This window comes from Geotrypetes seraphini, chromosome 4 (genome assembly GCF_902459505.1).
Source record: "Geotrypetes seraphini chromosome 4, aGeoSer1.1, whole genome shotgun sequence".
NCBI classification, from domain to species: Eukaryota; Metazoa; Chordata; class Amphibia; order Gymnophiona; family Dermophiidae; genus Geotrypetes; species Geotrypetes seraphini.
In genome coordinates this window covers 169,975,536-169,993,907 of record NC_047087.1, presented here as the reverse complement: position 1 = coordinate 169,993,907, position 18,372 = coordinate 169,975,536, and the positions used below count along the sequence as shown (strand labels likewise).

General features: G+C 43.1%; 1 protein-coding gene across 1 annotated transcript in view; it reads left to right on the top strand.

The window, feature by feature from the left end:
• The window catches only part of LOC117359553 (zinc finger protein 888-like), a 62,386-nt gene that overhangs the window by 10,247 nt on the left and 33,767 nt on the right, over nt 1-18,372 (top strand). The window contains exons 2-3 of the mRNA XM_033942525.1: nt 8,177-8,278; nt 12,426-13,327. Of these exons, the coding sequence (XP_033798416.1) occupies nt 8,177-8,278; nt 12,426-13,327 (1,004 nt within the window). The remainder of the gene's footprint in view (nt 1-8,176; nt 8,279-12,425; nt 13,328-18,372) is intronic.

Sequence of the window (18,372 nt, the reverse complement as noted above, 5' to 3'; positions counted from 1 at the left end):
TATAGAGGACATATGTGAAGCTGCCACTTGGTCTTCGGTTCATACGTTCACCTCCCACTACTGTCTGGACACTTTGTCCAGAAACGATGGCCGGTTTGGCCAGTCGGTGTTACGTAATCTGTTTTCCTAAATTGCCATCCTCCCACCTGCCCTTTTTTGGTTGGCTTGGAGGTCACCCACATGTGAGAATATGCTGCCTGCTTGTCCTGGGATAAAGCACAGTTACTTACCGTAACAGGTGTTATCCAGGGACAGCAGGCAGATATTCTCACAACCCGCCCGCCTCCCCGAGGATGGCTTCTTTGCTAGTTATGGAACTGAGGACCACGAGGTGGGATGCGCCCTCTAGTGGGCAAGAAGGCATGCACATGCGTGGTGCAGTGTAGCAAACTTGAAACTTCAATCAAGTTTGCTTGAAAAGCTGTCCGCGCTGGGGCTCCGTAGATGACGTCACCCACATGTGAGAATATCTGCCTGCTGTCCCTGGATAACACCTGTTACGGTAAGTAACTGTGCTATTTTGTAGCTCAAAAACTGGTGCCATTTTTGGAATCAGCAGGTCAAATATACTCAGAAACAGGTCTAACATTTGAGGTACCAAAATGAGTGTTGGCCAGTGATATGAGTGTTGGCCAGTGATATGCTTTTTACTACAGTAGACTCTATGTGAACCGCAACCATGGAGAATAATAGATGCCAGATAAATGTAGTTTATCCCAGGACAAGCAGGCAGCCTATTCTCACATATGGGTGACATCATCCACGGAGCCCGGATGTGGACAGCCTCGCAAGCAGACTTGCTTGTAGGAACGTAGAAGTTTTGAGTCAGCCGCTCCGCATATGCACGAGTGCGTTCCTGCCCAGTGCAGGGCGAGTCTCCTCAGAGAAGTCCGTCTTTGACACTCTGCGCTAAACTTCGTTACTTCGTGCCTTCTCTCACCGCGGTTTGTGTTCTTTCGTTGCGAATTGCTGTGTTACTTAATTTTATTTCAGTTTAAAAAAGAGACTATTTTTTTCTTCATTCGACTGGCGGGGCAGGCCGCTCGGCCGCAGCCTGCGGGCTTCGGCTTCACTACGGCTATTTTCCCTCCTATGTCCTGGCCAGCAATGGGCTTCAAGAAGTGTAGCCAGTGCCAGCGTGCCTCAAGTGCCTCGGGCCTGACCATAATCCTAAGTCGTGCAAGCGCTGTGCTACTCTTCAACCTCGAGCCCTTAAACGTCGTCGGATTTTAGTGGAGAAACTTTTTGGGATGGACTCTTCAGTCACACCCTCTACCTCGAGCGCTGCCTCGGTCCCATCTTCTGCCAAGGGTCCTCCTGCTTCCATGACTCCGACCTTCCTCATTTGGGACATCTCTGACCTCGAGTAAACCTGCTGTCTCTTCCCCTGAGCTTCCCTCATGTCAGATACCTAAGCAGATGGTTCCGGCTCTGGTCCTCAAGCTTTCTAAGGTGAAGCACATCTCCACTGTCACTTTGGAGCCTATAGCCTCAGCAAGTGATCCGGTTTCAGATGCGGATCCATCTTTGCCAGCTTCTCTCCAGAACATGTTAGAGCAGCAGTTTGTTCAGTTATTGAGCAAATTTGGGCTGACGCTGTCTTCTCTAATCCAGCCTGAGCAATCAGTAGTCTCCCGCGATGTCGAGTCTCTGCCTATGCCTCAAGCAGAACCTTTACACTCTATGCAAGTAGCAGAGTCTTTGTGAGTATCTGGTCTGGCATCTACGCACTCTATGCAAGGAGTAGATTCTTTGCGAGTGCCTCAACAGGAATCCTCGCACTCCATACAAGGAGCAGAGTCTTTGGGAGTTCTTCGAGATTCCTCCATCAAACCTCCTGAGTTTCGATCTACTGCTTCTAGCCCTATCCATTCACCGGTAGCATTGCCTACTTCCATCTCTAGGGCGAAGTCTCCTCGATCCTCAAGACCTGCTTCCACACACCACTCTCGTCGATCGAGGCCTTCAGGCATCCATCCAGGCATAGGTCTTCTTCATCTAGGCCTCATTACAGACCTTCCAGCTCTTCCAGACCACCAACTTCTCGATCAAGGTCTCCGCTTCCAGACCTCGAGGACTCAGCTGCTTCCATTGCTTCATCCAAGTCACCATATTTTTTTGATGGTCATTTCTCCAGAGAGGCTTTGCCTCCGACCCAGGCCGCCTTGAGATCATTGAGTCCCTCTCGGGGCAAGGCCTTGGCGGATCAGCTGTCTTTCTCTGCTTTTCTTCGCCAGATGGCTGATGACCTAGAACTTTAATTAGATGCTGGTTCTAAGTACTCTAAGGAGTATTTCAAGGTCATGCATCTCCCTCAACCTCCTGCAGAGTCACTTAAGCTTCCTCTTCACAAGCTTTTGTCTCAGACTTTCACATGCTGTCTGGGGACCCCTTATACCATTCCTGCTGTTCCAGGCAAATTGGACTCCAGGTATAGAACTCTGCATTGTAAAGGATTTGAGAATTCTCAGTTGTCTCACCAATCCCTTCTTCTGGAGTCCTCCTTAAAAAAGATCCCATCCTTCCAGAGTCTATGCTACTGTTCCTCCTGGAAGGGAGGGGAAAATTATGGACAAGTTTGGACTTCGTCTTTATGAAAATGCTATGATATCCTCCAAAGTCCTTAATTATAATTTTAACTTCGTTACTTATCTCAAGTTCCTCATTGATCTCCTTCCCAAATTTCTCAATTACCTGGATATACAGAAGCACTTTGAATTCCAAGAAGTTATTGTTACTCTGTCACAACTCAGATTGCATCTTCTTCAGTCCTCTTATGATGCCTTTGAATTGTCAGCCAGGGCCACAGCTTTCTCTGTAGCAATGCGCCGCTTGGCCTGGCTTCGCACCATTGATATGGACCCTAATCTTCAGGACCGCCTGGCTAACATCCCTTGTGCAGGCAATGACTTCTTTGATGAATCCATAGAGGCAGCCACTAAGAAATTGTCTGAACATGAAAAATCTTTTGCTTCCATTTTCAGACCCAAGCCTAAGCCAGCTCCTGTGAAACCTTCACGCCCTCCTCCAATTTTCCAGAGGTGTTATACTTCAAGGGCGGCTCCTTACAATCAAGCGCCTCCCAAGAAACAACAGCAACAAAAGCAACAGAAACCTCAATCTTCTGCTGCACCTAAGGTTGCGCAGCCTTTTTGACTGTTTAAAACAGAGCATAACCTCCATCATTCTGTCTCTGTCCTCTCTTCCCCCATAGGAGGTCATCTCCATTATTTTTATCACCGATGGGAGACCATTACATCTAACCTCTGGGTGCTGTCAATCATCAGGGAAGGACATTCTCTTCATTTCACTCAGGTTCCATCAGAGCTTCCTCCAAGAGAATATCCTTCCAGTCCATCCCAGACCACCCTTCTTCTTCAGGAAGCTCAAGCTCTGCTTTCTCTCCTCGCCATCGAACCAGTTCCATTGGAACAGCAGAACAGGGGGTTTTACTCCCGTTACTTCCTAGTTCCGAAGAAGACGGGCGATCTGCGACCCATTCTAGATCTCAGGGCTCTCAACAAATTTTTAATCAAAGAAAAATTTTGCATGTTATTCCTATACCCCCTTTTAGATCAGAACGATTGGTTATATTCTTTAGATCTCAAGGAGGCGCATACCCACATTACCATTCATCCGGCTTCCCATCAATATCTCAGATTTCGGGTGGGGAATCTGCATTACCAATAGAGTGCTACCCTTTGGCCTGGTTTCATCTCCCAGGGTGTTCACCAAGTGCCTGGTGGTGGTAGCAGCAGCTCTAAAGAACCATGGTCTTCAGGTGTTCCCCTACCTAAACAACTGGCTCATCAAGGATTCAACGTCTCAGGGGGTTATTGTAGCGACCAGCGGACTACATGGTTCCTACAAAGCTTGGGATTCAAAATCAACTTTCCCAAATCCCAACTTCAGCCCTCGCAGAATCTACAGTTCATCGGAGCTGTTCTGGACACTATCCAACTAAGAGCATTCCTTTCACAACAACGTCTGGAGGCTCTTCTTCAACTCTGTCATGTAGTGTCTTCCTGCTCTTCAATCTCAGCGAGACACATGATGGTACTCCTAGTCACATGGCCTCCACAGTACATGTGATTCCTTTTGCCAGACTTCACCTCAGAATTCCTCAGTGGACCCTGGCATCTCAGTGGACGCAGGCTTGCGACCCACTCTCTTGATACATTACAGTCATTCCTTAATTGAGACAGTCTCTCCGCTGGTGGATGCTCTCTTCCAATCTCTCCAGAGGCTTGCTGTTTCATCAGAAGGTCCTCACAACAGATTCCTCGCCCTACGCTTGGGGGGCTCATCTCAATGGTCTCCGTACTCAAGGCCACTGGACCAGTATGTATCGTCGTGTAACATCAATATATTGGAACTCCGAACGATCTTCAATGCTCTCAAAGCTTTTCAACATCTTATTCACAACCAGGTAGTCCTCATTCAAACGGACAACCAAGTCACCATGTACTATGTCAGCAAACAGGGGGGGACGGGATCTCCCTCCCTTTGTCAAGAAGCTCTGAAGGTTTGGGACTGGGCAATCCTCCACAACACCTTCCTCAAAGCTGTCTACATCCAAGGGGCGAAAAACTGGCGGACAAATTGAATCATCTTCTGCAATCTCACGAATGGACACTCAATTCCTCGCCTCTTCATCACATTGTTTTGCAGTGAGGACGCCTCAGATAGATCTCTTTGCAGCTCCCCACAACCAGTTCTGCTCCAGGATATATTCTCCTCATCGCCTCGAGGCAGATGCTTTTCTACTGGAATGGACAAATATTTTTCTGTATGCATTCACTCCATTCCCTCTCATTCTCAAGACTCTTGTCAAGTTGAAGAACGATCATGACACCATGATTCTGATAGCTCCTCGGTGGCCGAGACAACCTTGGTACTCCCTTCTACTTCAACTCAGCAGCAGGGAGCCATACCTTCTACCAGTTTTTCCGTCTTTGCTTATACAGAGTCAAGGATATCTACTTCTGACAAGTCTCTGCACCTGACAGCTTGATACCTCTCAACATAATTCCTCTTCAGTTTTCTCAACCTATAAGAAACATTTTAGAGGCTTCTAGAAAGCCTGCCACTAGATAATGCTACCACCAAAAATGGACTAGATTTTCTATGTGGTGCATTTCTCATGATAAGGAGCCTCAAGGTTCCTCCTTATCTTCTGTTCTAGATTATCTTTTGCACTTATCCACCTCTGGCCTCAAGTCTACATCGATCCGAGTCCATCTCAGTGCAATTGCTGCTTTCCATAAGTCTATTGAAGGGAAACCCCTCTCTGCTCATTCGGTGGTTTCCAGATTTATGAAAGGACTTTTCAATGTCAAACCTCCTCTCAAACCGCCTCCAGTGGTTTGGGATCTCAATGTTGTTCTTGCTCAATTGATGAAGCCTCCATTTTAACCAATGTCTATGGCTAATATTAAGTATCTTACTTGGAAAGTGGTTTTTCTCATTGCCCTCGCATCTGCTCAAAGAGTCGGTGAGCTGCAAGCATTAGCTGCTGATTCACCTTTCACAGTTTTCCATCATGACAAGATGGTCCTCTGTACTCATCTTAAATTCTTACCTAAAGTGGTTTCAGAATTTCTTCTCAACCAATCTATAGTTCTTCCAGTGTTTTTTCCAAGACCTCATTCTCATCCTGGAGAATCAGCTCTTCATATTCTGGACTGTAAGCGTGCTTTGGCCTTCTACTTGGAATGGACCAAACCACACAGAACTGCTCCTCAACTATTTGTCTCCTTCAATTTAAACAAGTTGGGACATCCAATCTCTAAGCGTACCATCTCCAACTAGATGGCTGCTTGTATCTCTTTCTGCTATGCCCAGGCTGGATTACAACTACAGAGTCGAGTCACAGCCCACAAAGTCAGAGCAATGGCAGTTTCAGTGGCTTTCCTCAGATCTACACCTATTGAGAAAATTTGCAAAGCTGCTACCCAGTCCTTGGTTCATACTTTCACTTCTCACTATTGTCTGGATGTTTTCTCCAGACGGGATGGCCATTTTGGCCAGAGAGTATTACAAAATTTATTCTCCTAAGTTGCCAACTCTCCCATCATCCCATTCTGATTAGCTTGGAGGTCACCCATATGTGAGAATAGGCTGCCTGCTTGTCCTGGGATAAAGCACAGTTACTTACCGTAACAGTTGTTACCAGGTACAGCAGGCAGCTATTCTCACAACCCACCCACCTTCCCTGGTTGGTTTCTCTGCTAGCTATCTGAACTGAGGAGACTCGCCCTGCATTGGGCAGGAAGGCACTTGTGCATGTGCGGTGCGGATGACTCGAAACTTCTACGTTTCTACAAGCAAGTCTGCTTGCGAGGCTGTCCACATCCGGGCTCTGTGGATGACATCACCCATATGTGAGAATAGTTGCCTGTTGTCCTTGGATAACAACTGTTACGGTAAGTAACTGTGCTTTCTGGTTGTTTGAGAGTTACTATTAATCAAGGCCTAACTAATACTATACCCCATACTATGCCATACCAAAAACTGTTCCAAACAAACTACCGGACATGTGGTAGGCAAAGCGTGGGGGTACTCTGGTGTGGCATGCCAAGTTTACACTTAAATTTTCACTAGAAACTAATTTTATTTTCATTTTTATTTAAAGTACTGTATTACAGTATTAGATTTTTTTTTTCTGGTTGCCTGAGAGTTCTGGTTAATTGAGTTCCAGTTAACAGTCTACTGTACTACTAATATTATTTATATAACGCTACCAGATGCATACAGCATGGTGCATTAAACATGCAAAAGATGGTCCCCTTTTTCAAAAGAGCTTACAATCTAATTATGACAGATACACAGGATAGATCAATATATATTGTAGACTTACAGACACTTGGATCTGACTGTTATGTGAACCCCCTTTGGATTTCTCTTAATTTGTTATGTGAGAGAGTTTGTGCGGTGATGTGTATTTCAACAGAATTCTGTATTTATTACACTAAGAGAAATATCACAGAGCTGTGATTTAGGTCTTTAAATACCTGTAAAAAAATATTTTTTTTAAAAAAAAGTTTCTTATTTAACTCGCAATGCCTTCCACTGATCTCAAGATACCCCGGTAGTTATTGTGTCGAGGTAAATGTTTAAAGAAACTCTAGATGTTTCATTTTTAGTTTTGGGATAGAAAGAAAACTAGGCATTCCTTTTATGAGCTCAGTATTTAATGTTTGGTGTGTTCTCTGAGTGAGTGATGTAAGCATTAGACCTTAGAACACTGGAAAAGTGCTAAATTGGCTTCTGTGTTGTGATCTCTATTTGTTGCCATTTTTTTGTAGACTTATTACTATAGGGATCTGTGAAAATATTTCAGGTAAATAGAACTGTACAAGACTAGTCTCATGCTATGCATTACAGAGCAGATGTAGCAGCAAGGGAGGGCTTCGCCTTTTGGTCCTCAGTGTTATGAGCTGGTGCAGTGGTCCTCCCCTAGATTTCTGGGGCTGCATACTGACTTTACATGGTACAGCACACAATTTTGTATTCTGTCTCTACCTGCTGGTAGAAGAGCACAACCCACAAGTTCTGGACTCATCTGGTGAGACTAAGAGAAATAAAATTAGCAGGTAAGATGTAATTTCTCCATAATATATCATCTGGAAATAAGCTTATAGACAGTTTTAAATGTTAATTGAGAGTGCTGGTCTTGATAAAACTATAAGCGCAAAGGGACAGAAAAAAAATCTCTGTGCCAAAAATTAGCACAATGCTTGTTTTGAATTAACTGATACCTGTTGTTTGTGGGCAGTACTGCTGTTTCTCAGTGCAACTCATTCAGTTCCCCATGCTCTTATGTTATCTGTTCTGTTAATATGGGTAATATAGAACCTCAATTTTATTAGTAAAAACCTCCTTATTTAACCATAAGTAATCCAAGTCCTTTTTTTTTTTCTTACAGGAGTTCTGCTAACTTGGGGGGAGGGGGGTCAGGGAACTTCAGAAGCACTTGGGCAAATCCAGCAACTCGACCTTAATTCTTTCCCTGTACCTGTCTTATGCATTAAGTTTTTTTTCTACATTTAAAAAAAAATTCTTTTCAACCAACTGTGATGCTGTTTAGTAATGAATAGGGCAAAGATATGGAACTGAAATTGAATGTATAACATTGTGGTTATTTTTATATAACAGTATATTTCTTTCTCTATAGGTTTTATTGTTAGTGGGAAGATTGATGGAGATGTATTGTTATGTGGAAAATGTTGCCAGCAGATTTCAGATATCACATCGTTTATTCTACATAAAAGTGAACGTAAGCATTTCATTTTTTAGCATAGCTGTGGCATATTTACATTCAGTGAGGAGATGGGGGCAGGGCAAAGGAAGGTGCACCTGTAAAATACTATTGGCTTGAATACCTTACTGTATGGAAAGAGGGAAGGATACCACCTTCATGGGGTGGTTCACAAGAGAAGCATACTAACCATTTGTATTGTAAATAAAAACATCTTCAAAAAAATATCTTTGGGAATGTGACAAACTGTTGTTTTCTTGATTTGAGCACAAGGAGCCATGTGTGATTCTGTGAGGATCCAAGATACTTTTTGGAAAGGGAAAAGTATACATATTCTTTCCCTTCTAAAATTGCTGCTGTTACATGCAAACAGCAAACATGTATAGTTATGCTTGCTCCAGGGTAAGTGTGTACATACTGTACACATAAAGTGATATGAAAAGTTTTTCTCCCTACTAATTTAACCTGTTATTTCATATATGTCACACTGAATGGTTTCTGATCTGTTAACAAAATGTATTTAACAAAGAAAACCTAAGTAAACACATTAACAGTTTTTAAATTATTACTTCATTTATTTAAGGAACAAAGTTATCTAATACACATATCACCTATGTGAAAAAGTAATAGCTTCCCTAGTTACTGAATCATCCAGTTGAACAAATTTGATAATTAGATTCAGCTGTTGAACACAGCCAGGCTTGAGTGCAGCTAGCCCTGTTGAATCCAAATTTTACTATATATTGAACCTTACAATGTCAGTGAAATAGTCACCACAGTGTTTCTTCAGAAATGCTATGAAGCTCATATTAAAAGCAGATGAATGTCTTAAAATGCCTTTAAGTCCATCTGCTAAAAACATCCAAACTTGATTTAGAAAAGTCAGAATTTGGATGTTTTATAATAATAATTTTATTTCTTATATACCGCTATACCATGAGGTACACTGCTATTCGTCCAAATAGCAAGGATGCATGTTGTGGACATGTTTTGGGTGGTACTAGGGAGGGCCCAAAAATATGTCCAACAGGGATTTTTGCATGGGAAGAAACATCCATGTCTATAAAGGACATTTTTATCTAGATCTGTTTCAGTCATGTCCAAGTTACAAAAAGTTGCTCTAATTCAACAGTTAACCACTGGAAGGATTAACCCCTCTTTAATCTTCCAGTGATTGCTGTCCCTTTCCATCTCCCCTGAGAGTGAAGTTGGAAAGGAAAACTAAGCTCTGTTGCAGGTATTATCCCAGGACAAGCAGGCAGCATATTCTCATGTATGGGTGACGTCCCAACAGAGCCACGGTATGGACCATAGGAACATAAGAATTGCCACTGCTGGGTCAGACCATTGGTCCATCGTGCCCAGCATTCCACTCCAGCGGCGGCCTCTAGGTCAAAGACCAGTGCCCTAACTGAGACCAGCCCTACCTGCGTACGTTCCGGTTCAGCAGGAACTTGTCTAACTTTGTCTTGAATCCCTGGAGGGTGTTTTTCCCTTTAACAGCCTCCGGAAGAGCGTTCCAGTTTTCCACCATTCTCTGGGTGAAGAAGAACTTCCTTATGTTTGTACGGAACCTATCCCCTTTTAACTTTAGAGAGTGCCCTCTTGTTCTCCCTACCTTGGAGAGGGTGAACAACCTGTCTTTATCTACTAAGTCAGTATCTTGAATGTTTCGATCAAGTCCCCTCTCAGTCTCAAGGGAGAAGAAGCCCAGTTTCTCTCACTGTATGGCAACTCTTCCAGCCCCTTAACCATTTTAGTCGCTCTTTTCTGGACCCTTTCGAGTAGTACCGTGTCCTTCTTCATGTATGGCGACCAATGCTAGATGCAGTATTCCAGGTGATGGTGTACCATGGCCTGTACAGAGGCATGATAACCTTCTCCAATCTGTTTGTGATCCCCTTCTTAATCATTCCTAGCATTCTGTTAGCTCTTTTCGCCACCGCCGCACATTATGCGGTTGGCTTCATCAACTTGTCGACCAGTCCTCCCAAGTCTCTTTCCTGGGGGGTTTCTCCGAGTACCGCCCCGGACATGTGTATAAGATTTTTGTTACCGACATGCATCACCTTACACTTATCCACGTTGAACCTCATTTGCCATGTTGCGGCCCATTTCTTGAGCGTGTTTATGTCATGTTGCAGATCTTCGCAATCCTCCTGCGTCTTAACTACTTTGAATAATTTAGTATCGTCTGCAAATTTAATCACCTCAATCGTTATGCCAATTTCCAGATCATTTATAAATATATTGAAGCGCACAGGCCCAAGCACTGAACCCTGCGGTACTCCACTGGTGACGCTTTTCCAATCCGAGTATTGTCCATTTACTCCCACTCTGTTTCCTATCCGCCAGCCAGTTTTTAATCCACGTGAGTATTTCACCCTCGATTCCACTTTAAAAGTGCATCACCACTTTAAGATCTTAGAAAGTTTGCGATAGCCTGAACCGCGCATGCGCGAGTGCCTTCCCGCCTGATATAGGGCGCGTGGTCCCTCAGTTTTCTAGTTTCCGTGGAGCTAATAAGATGCGCTTCAGTTCCTCTTAAAATAATTTTTTCTTCGCTTGCCTTCCTGCTCTTGCAGTTTGTGACATTTTTTGTCATCATTTCTTTTGGTTATTTTCTTAAAAAAAACCCCAAAAATACCTTATAACAGAAACAGTCTGGTTTTTTCTTTCTTGTTTTCCATTGCGGGCTCTGGCCCTTTTTGGGCCTTATGGACTCTTCGCCATAGAGTTTGATTTGTCAACGACAGTCTCCCCGTCCATGTCCCGCCCGTCGAAGGTTTTTTTTTTTTTTTTTTTAAATTCTTTATTCATTTTCAAATTTTACATGAAGTGTACAAAATATTGAATTACAACTAATGAATACACAATATCACTTTTATATCTAATACATAATATTCTAAACATATTTTTATCCCCTCTCCCTCCCCCCACCCTTCAAGTACTTTCCAATCACCCCATACATATTGTATACCATATTATAACATGTTGTGTAAAAATTATTGCCCGTAATGTAGTGCGGTGTGGGGGTAGGGGGTCGCCGTGGCCAGGAGGGTTTGGGCTCCCTCCTGGCCCGAACAACTAGGGGGGGGGTCGCCAGGGCCAGGAGGACTTGGGCTCCCTCCTGGCCCGATATTGTCGGGGAGTTGGGGAGTCGGCGGGGCAAGAGGGCTTGGGCTCCCTTTTGCCACGATCGTGTCGGGGAGTCGGGGGGGGCAAGAGGGCTTGAGCTCCCTCTTGCCACGATCGTGTTGGGGGTGCCACGGTTGGCTGGGGCAAGAGGGCTTGAGCTCCCTCTTGCCACGATCGTGTCGGGTGTCGGGACCGCCAAGAGGAAGCAGCAGGTAGGAGCTGGTACATGATAGGGGGGGGGGGTCGGGAGGCTGTGGGGGTGCGAGCGGTCCTTCAGGGTGGGGGTGCGGGTGTGGGTGGGAGTGCGTGTGAGCGGTCCTTCGGGGTGGGGGTGCGGGTGCGTGCGAGCGGTCCTTCGGGGTGGGGGTGCGAGCGGTCCTGCGGGGGGGGGAACTATGTAAAAAAAATTTTGTACAACGCGCTCACGCGTATAACGTGCAAGGGTATGCGCGGTACGTAAAAACCACGTATAACGCACGTGTTATATGCGAGAAAATACGGTACTATGGGAGAGAGAAGTAGGCATGCACCTACTCACTGCCCTTTTTCTCTCCACAATTGAATAATCCAAACCTTGTTTTACCTCTTCTATCTTCCAACTCTTCCCAAGTGTATCTGGCTGATCATGCAGACATTTAGAGTTTTAGGATATCCACAATAAAATATGCCGTGACATTTACCACAGAGAGCTAGTACCAGTATATGTACATTGATCCATTCATGTTTATTGTGTATGTGCTGAAAGGCCAGATGAATGTGGGGTTGTTGGGATAGTTTTGGGAAGCCCTTATCTTGCTTTTTAGATGAGCAGCAACAAGTTATATTTTACATCTTTCCTTATACTGCTTCCTGGAAGGAAATACGGATATGTTTTCCACAAATGGCAGGCAAGTTTGAGTAAAGTAAATTTGGTGTATAGCCCTAAGCTATACATCCATAGTATTCAGTCTGTCTACTCTGTAGAATGTCATAACAGAACATTTGAGATTGTGTGTGTATATGTCTCTCTCTCTCTCTCTCATTTCAGATTTAAAGGATAAAAATACTTACAGTTGTGTCCTTTGTGACAAATCCTTCACATCCCACACAGTGTTGCTTTACCATTATCGAATCACACACCAAGTGCACTCTTGGAGCCATAATGAGTCTGAGGATACCTGTGCTGGCCTTGCTCAGTCTCCAGCTGCAGAAACTGGGGCATCATTTCCCAAGAATGCCACATTTATACCCCAAGATTCAGAGTCTGTTGACAACAGTACAAACTTTCTCTTCATTTTGGGCACAAATACTGTCCAAGGGAGTATGTTTAGTTATGGTAGGACTGTATTCAAATGCTTATACTGTACCCAGACATATTATGCCAAAGAGGGACTTGTGGACCATATGCATGGAAAACATGCTGACAGTTACTGTAACATGGAAATGGAAGTTGAATTGGCAGAGGGGGAGAGAATGTTGAGTCTGGCAGAGTATGAGTCTCAGTTAAAATCTTCAGAAGAAAAGCAGGAGTATTTGGAACAGAAATCTGTGACATTGACCACACCTGAGAAATCCTGTTCACAAAAGTTTATCTGTCAAGTGTGTGGTAAGACATTTACCAAAAGACAGTCGCTGCAGCTGCATGCCAAGACCCACAGTACAGAGTTCCTATGCAACTGCTGTGGTGAAGTTTTTCAATCTAAGGAACAGGCAGCAATCCATCGACGCACACACCGTGGCAAGCTATACAAGTGTCCACAGTGCGATTTCCAGTCCTCCATTAATTCTATGATTCACCTGCATCGGCAGAAGCACAGACTAGGGACAGTAGCCTGTGAAATCTGCAACTGTGCATATCCTGATCGCTCAACATTGAGCAAACACATGTGCGTGCATGACAAAGGAAGGCCATATGTCTGCTGCTATGAAGGATGTGCCTGGAGGTTTAAGGTATGTTCAGTGAAAGAGAAAATGAGCAGTCAAGCAAAATTAGTTGGCATATTGCCTTAGCTATGAAAGCTGTTCACGTAGCTCTGAAAATTTATTGGAAAGCTGTCAGCTGAGTGACAGCAGTGTGAAATCTATGGAGTTACAGCTTAAGTGAGCATTCCACCTAGTGGCAGAGTGGAACTCAAAAGGCATAGTATTTGGGGAGAGTTCAGTTTCATGGTAGTGAATGTAAAACCATAGCAGTGTATTATTAAAGGGAAGAACTCCAGGTTAAAGGGAATCTGTAAGACAGTGGTAGGATGGTGAACTGGCTTGGGGTAGTTAGTTTGAAATTCTGAGAATGGAGAGTGTGGAAAATATATAGGAGTTGATATTCAAAACCAGTTAACTGGATAAGAGAGTCTCTTGCCCATTTAACTACTGAGCAATCCCGAGGGAATGTTCAGCGGCACTTAACCCAGATAGTGTTGCTGAATATCTACTCTCGCCATTAAAGTTAAAACTAGGTATTGTGTAGATCAGTGGTTCCCAAACCTGTCCTGGGGGACCCCCAGCCAGTCAGGTTTTCAAGATATAATGAAAGTGACAGGTATGCAAATCTCTCTCATGCATATTCATTAGGGATATCTTGAAAACCTGACTGGCTAGGGGTCCCCCAGGACAAGTTTGGGAACCACTGGTGTAGATGGACCAAAGGCAGAGTCGACATTATTTGTAGATGCCTTTTTTAGCCAATAATTTTCCTCTCTGCACAGTTGATGAATTATTAATGATTCTCATTATTGTGTGTCTGTTTTATCATGTTTTTACAAAATTATGAATGTAAATTTTGTAAACCGTTTAGTTTTAAACGGTATAGAAATTTTTTTTTTTTAAATTCTTTATTCATTTTAAAACTGACAAACAAATGATTAATATTAAAACATTACATTACTAATAAAATATACATTACTTGACATTCTTATACATATCCATTAAAGTAGAAATTATAACCCTTTCCCTCCCACCCAACAATTCTTCAAATTTTAAAAATAAAACCGTATAAGTACCATTATCCAGCTCTTAACTTGTTAAATTAAACCTGCCAAGTAGGACCAGATATGTAGCTTTCCTGTGTTTGGTTGGTTTAACTTAATTGGTTAAAATTGAATTTTGGTACTTATCCTGTAAGTGCTGACCATCCACATGTACCTGGATGTTTCATGCCAGTACCTGAATGTGGCCTGGCAATGAATATCTAGGCATAATTTCAGTGGCTGTGGAACATTAAAAAATCCCCAAAGAAATGTTGACAGCTGCTGGTTGAATATTACCCTCATAAGATACTGTTGGGCCCAAAATATATATATGTTTATGTGAGGACATTCAAAATAGCAAGAGTGGCTTGTTGGACATGGTGGTGCAGGGATTGGAGAGAGAGATGTGGCTTGGTGTTGGAGAGGGGTGATAGAAGGAGAAATGTTGGGCATGGGTTGATGGATAGGGGCGAAAGATGCTGCACATGGTCCGGGGGATGAGCGGAGGAGAAATATTGGATATGGCTGTAGAGGGTGTGGGAGGGATGTTCCTTGGATCCCTCTCTTTTTTCCCCATTCCCTTTGCAACAAGGGAAGGAATAAGAGAAAGAAAGATGGTAGACAGAGAGAGGGAGATATCTGGAGGAGAGAGAGGAAGAAATGCTGTGCAGGCAGATGTGGGGAAAGGAAAAAGAGGGAGATTGATGCAGGACAGATGGGAGTCAGGATGTTGTATAATGGGAGGGAGGGAGGGAAGAGAGAAATGCTGGACCATGGTAGGAGGAACCAATGGACAGAAACCTCTTGAAGTATTTGCAGAAGACAGGAAAGCAGAAAACAAGAGAAACTGGAACCAACTTGATGGAAAAATAAATCTCCAGACAAAGATAAAAAAGGGAATTTATTGACTGAAATGTATATAGCAGATGTCTTTGTATTGTGTTTAATAAAAAAGGGAATTTATTGATTGAAATGTATATAGCAGATGTCTTTGTATTGTGTTTAACAGAAAAGGAAATGCATTTATGGTTTTATTTATCCACTGTTGAAATATTTGCTGACCCTTATTGTAGCTCATGGGGATCCCCAAGCACCGCCAACTCCTATCCATTTAGGACGGAAGGCTTTCACGCTGAGATTATTGCATACTAATTTCATTTTTTTCAAAATGAACACATTTGTGTTATGTTGGCGCTCTAACAACCAAAGACTCCTGAGGAAGGTACTTTTTTGAGTACCGAAACGCTGACAGTGTCAAGTCTATTTGTTAATAAAGATCCCTTTTGGAAGCATCTCTTTTTCTCCCACTGTTTGCTTGATAGCTTGAGGGTCCTCCTCAGCTAGAGTATTTATATATTATATTTACATTAGAGGCTCTGTCAGAGACCTATTTTCAAAGTATGCATTCTTCCCAGTTAATATTTCCAAATTAAAAAAAGTGTCTTTGCAAACATATCGAGCCAACCATTTTCTGGTCAAAAGTAGATGAAACTATCCAAGACTGCGACCCAAAAGACTTCATCTCTCACTGGAAGAATCTGACCACCAACATCCTTGATGAACTGGCCCCACTACAAACCAAAACCAGAACCAGCCGGAAATCAGACCAATGATTTGACAATGAATTGCTCCAACTCAAAAGACAGTGTAGAAGATTAGAAAGAAAATGGAGAAAAACTAACCTAGATCAAACAAAAACCGATTGGAAAAAAATCAACAAACAATATAAACATCTACTAAAGGACAAGAGAAAACTCATTACACTAATCTTATAGGCACAGAAACCCAAGATTCCAAAAAACTATTCCAAATCCTGAAAGATCTAACAGACACCAAACTCTACACAACCACCAACAACACCCCCCCCCCCTCAGCTATCCTCTTAGCAGAACACTTCAAGAACAAAATTACCAACGCCAGAGCCACCCTTAATCTTACCCCACCCCATCAAATCGCAATCACAATTCACCCCTCAGAAAAAGATTCAACTGCAGCAGATAGAACATGGTCTCAGTTCCCCAACATACAATGTTCCGAACTCAATAAACTCTACAAAAAATACAGCCATGCCTCCTGTGACCTCAACCACTGCTCTTCATATCTCCTTACTATCTCCAGTGTAAAATTCCGCACTATACTTCTACAATGGATTCAATCCACGCTCACAGACAGCATTTTCCCTACTGACCTCAGCGAAATCGTCATCACCCCAATCCAAAAAGACCCAAAAGAACCACCAGACCACCCATCCAACTTCAGATCTATTGCCTCAATACCGCTATACGTCAAAATTACAGAAGGCCTAGTAGCCAAACTCCTCACCAACTATCTAGATGACCATAACCTACTCCACCCCATGCAATCAGGCTTCAGAACCAACTTCAGCACAGAGACACTACTAGGTTCCCTAATGAACACAATCAGACAACACCTTAGCACAGGGAAAAAAATGCTTCTCATACAACTGGATCTAACTGCAGCATTCGACCTAGTTGATCATAACATCCTTCTACAGATCTTGGATGCAATAGGTATCTCAGACAAAGTATACTCTTGGTTTGAAGGCTTCCTAAAATCCAGAACCTACAGTGTAAAATCAAACAAAGAAAAATCAGAACCTTGGTCAAACCTCTGCGACATACCACAAGGACCCCCACTATCCCCTACCCTCTTCAACCTATACACTGCTTCTCTAGGAACACATCTGGACAATATAGGCATAACCACCTATAGTTATGCAGATGACATTACCATCCTCCTCCAATATGATCAGCCTAAGCCCACCATGACAAACACACTACATCGAACACTAGAAACAGTCACGACCTGGATGAAAGATCACAAACTTAAACTCAACCCAGATAAAACCAAACTCATCCTTCTTGAAAATGACAAAGTCCAAACCATAACCAATTTAGAACTCAACTCAATCAACTATCCCATCCAAACCACCATAAAACTACTTGGCATGACTATAGACAGATGCTGCACCATGCAACCTTCACAATCATGAGAAATCTGAGACTAGTCCGGAAATTCTTTGAAAGAATACAGTTCCAGCTTATTGTACAATCCCTAATTCTAGGACTGCTGGACTACTGTAAGCTGCTTGAACCGCAAGGTAATGGCGGAATAGAAATCCCTAATGTAATGTAATGTAATTTATAAATGGGTCTCTACCAGAGCCTCTAATTTAGTATAGAATTAGGCAGGGACAGAAATCAAACCCATCCCTGCTGAAATCAAATCCATTCCCGCAAGAATTTCTTCCGTTCCCATAAACTTCAGAAGTAGTTATTTAATTATGCTACTGAATTAGAAGTTCTGGTAGAGACCCACTTCCAAATAAAGAGAGTTTATTAATTTGGAAATATTAATTGGTAAGAATACATACTTTGTCAATGAGTCTCTGCCAGAACCCCTAATATAAATATAAATACTCCTGCTGATGAAGGACCTTCAAGCTATATTAGCTGAAGAATTCCTCTTAAGGTAGCCAAAAATCCCTTTTACCAATCTTGGCAGGCAGCAGCAGCAGCATCCCTAAGCTACAGATGCTGGCACCTCAGTAGATCAAGGATGCTGCCAGCGACTGCTACGCTTGGTAGAAGGGAGCTCTGGCCACCATTGAAAGAGGTCCTTAGCTGGCAGTGCTTGGGGATCCCCAACAGCTATAGCAAGGGTCGGCAAGTACTTCAACACTGGAGAAATAAAACTATAAATATATTTCCTTTCTGCTGAACACAATACAAAGACATCTGCTATATACATTTCCCAAAGCTAATGTATTTCAGTTAATAAATTCATTTCTTTACCTTTGTTGTCTGGAGATTTATTTTTCCATCAAGTTTGTTCCAGTTTCTCTTATCTTCTATCCTGTCTTCTGCATTTCTTCCTCTCTCTCCTCTACCCCCATGTGCAATATCTCTCTCTTGAACTCTCTTGAACCCTCTCGATCTCTTGATCTCTCTCTTTCTCAAGGAGAAAGAGAGAGGGGGGGATTCAGGGCATACGTCTCCCATCTCCTCT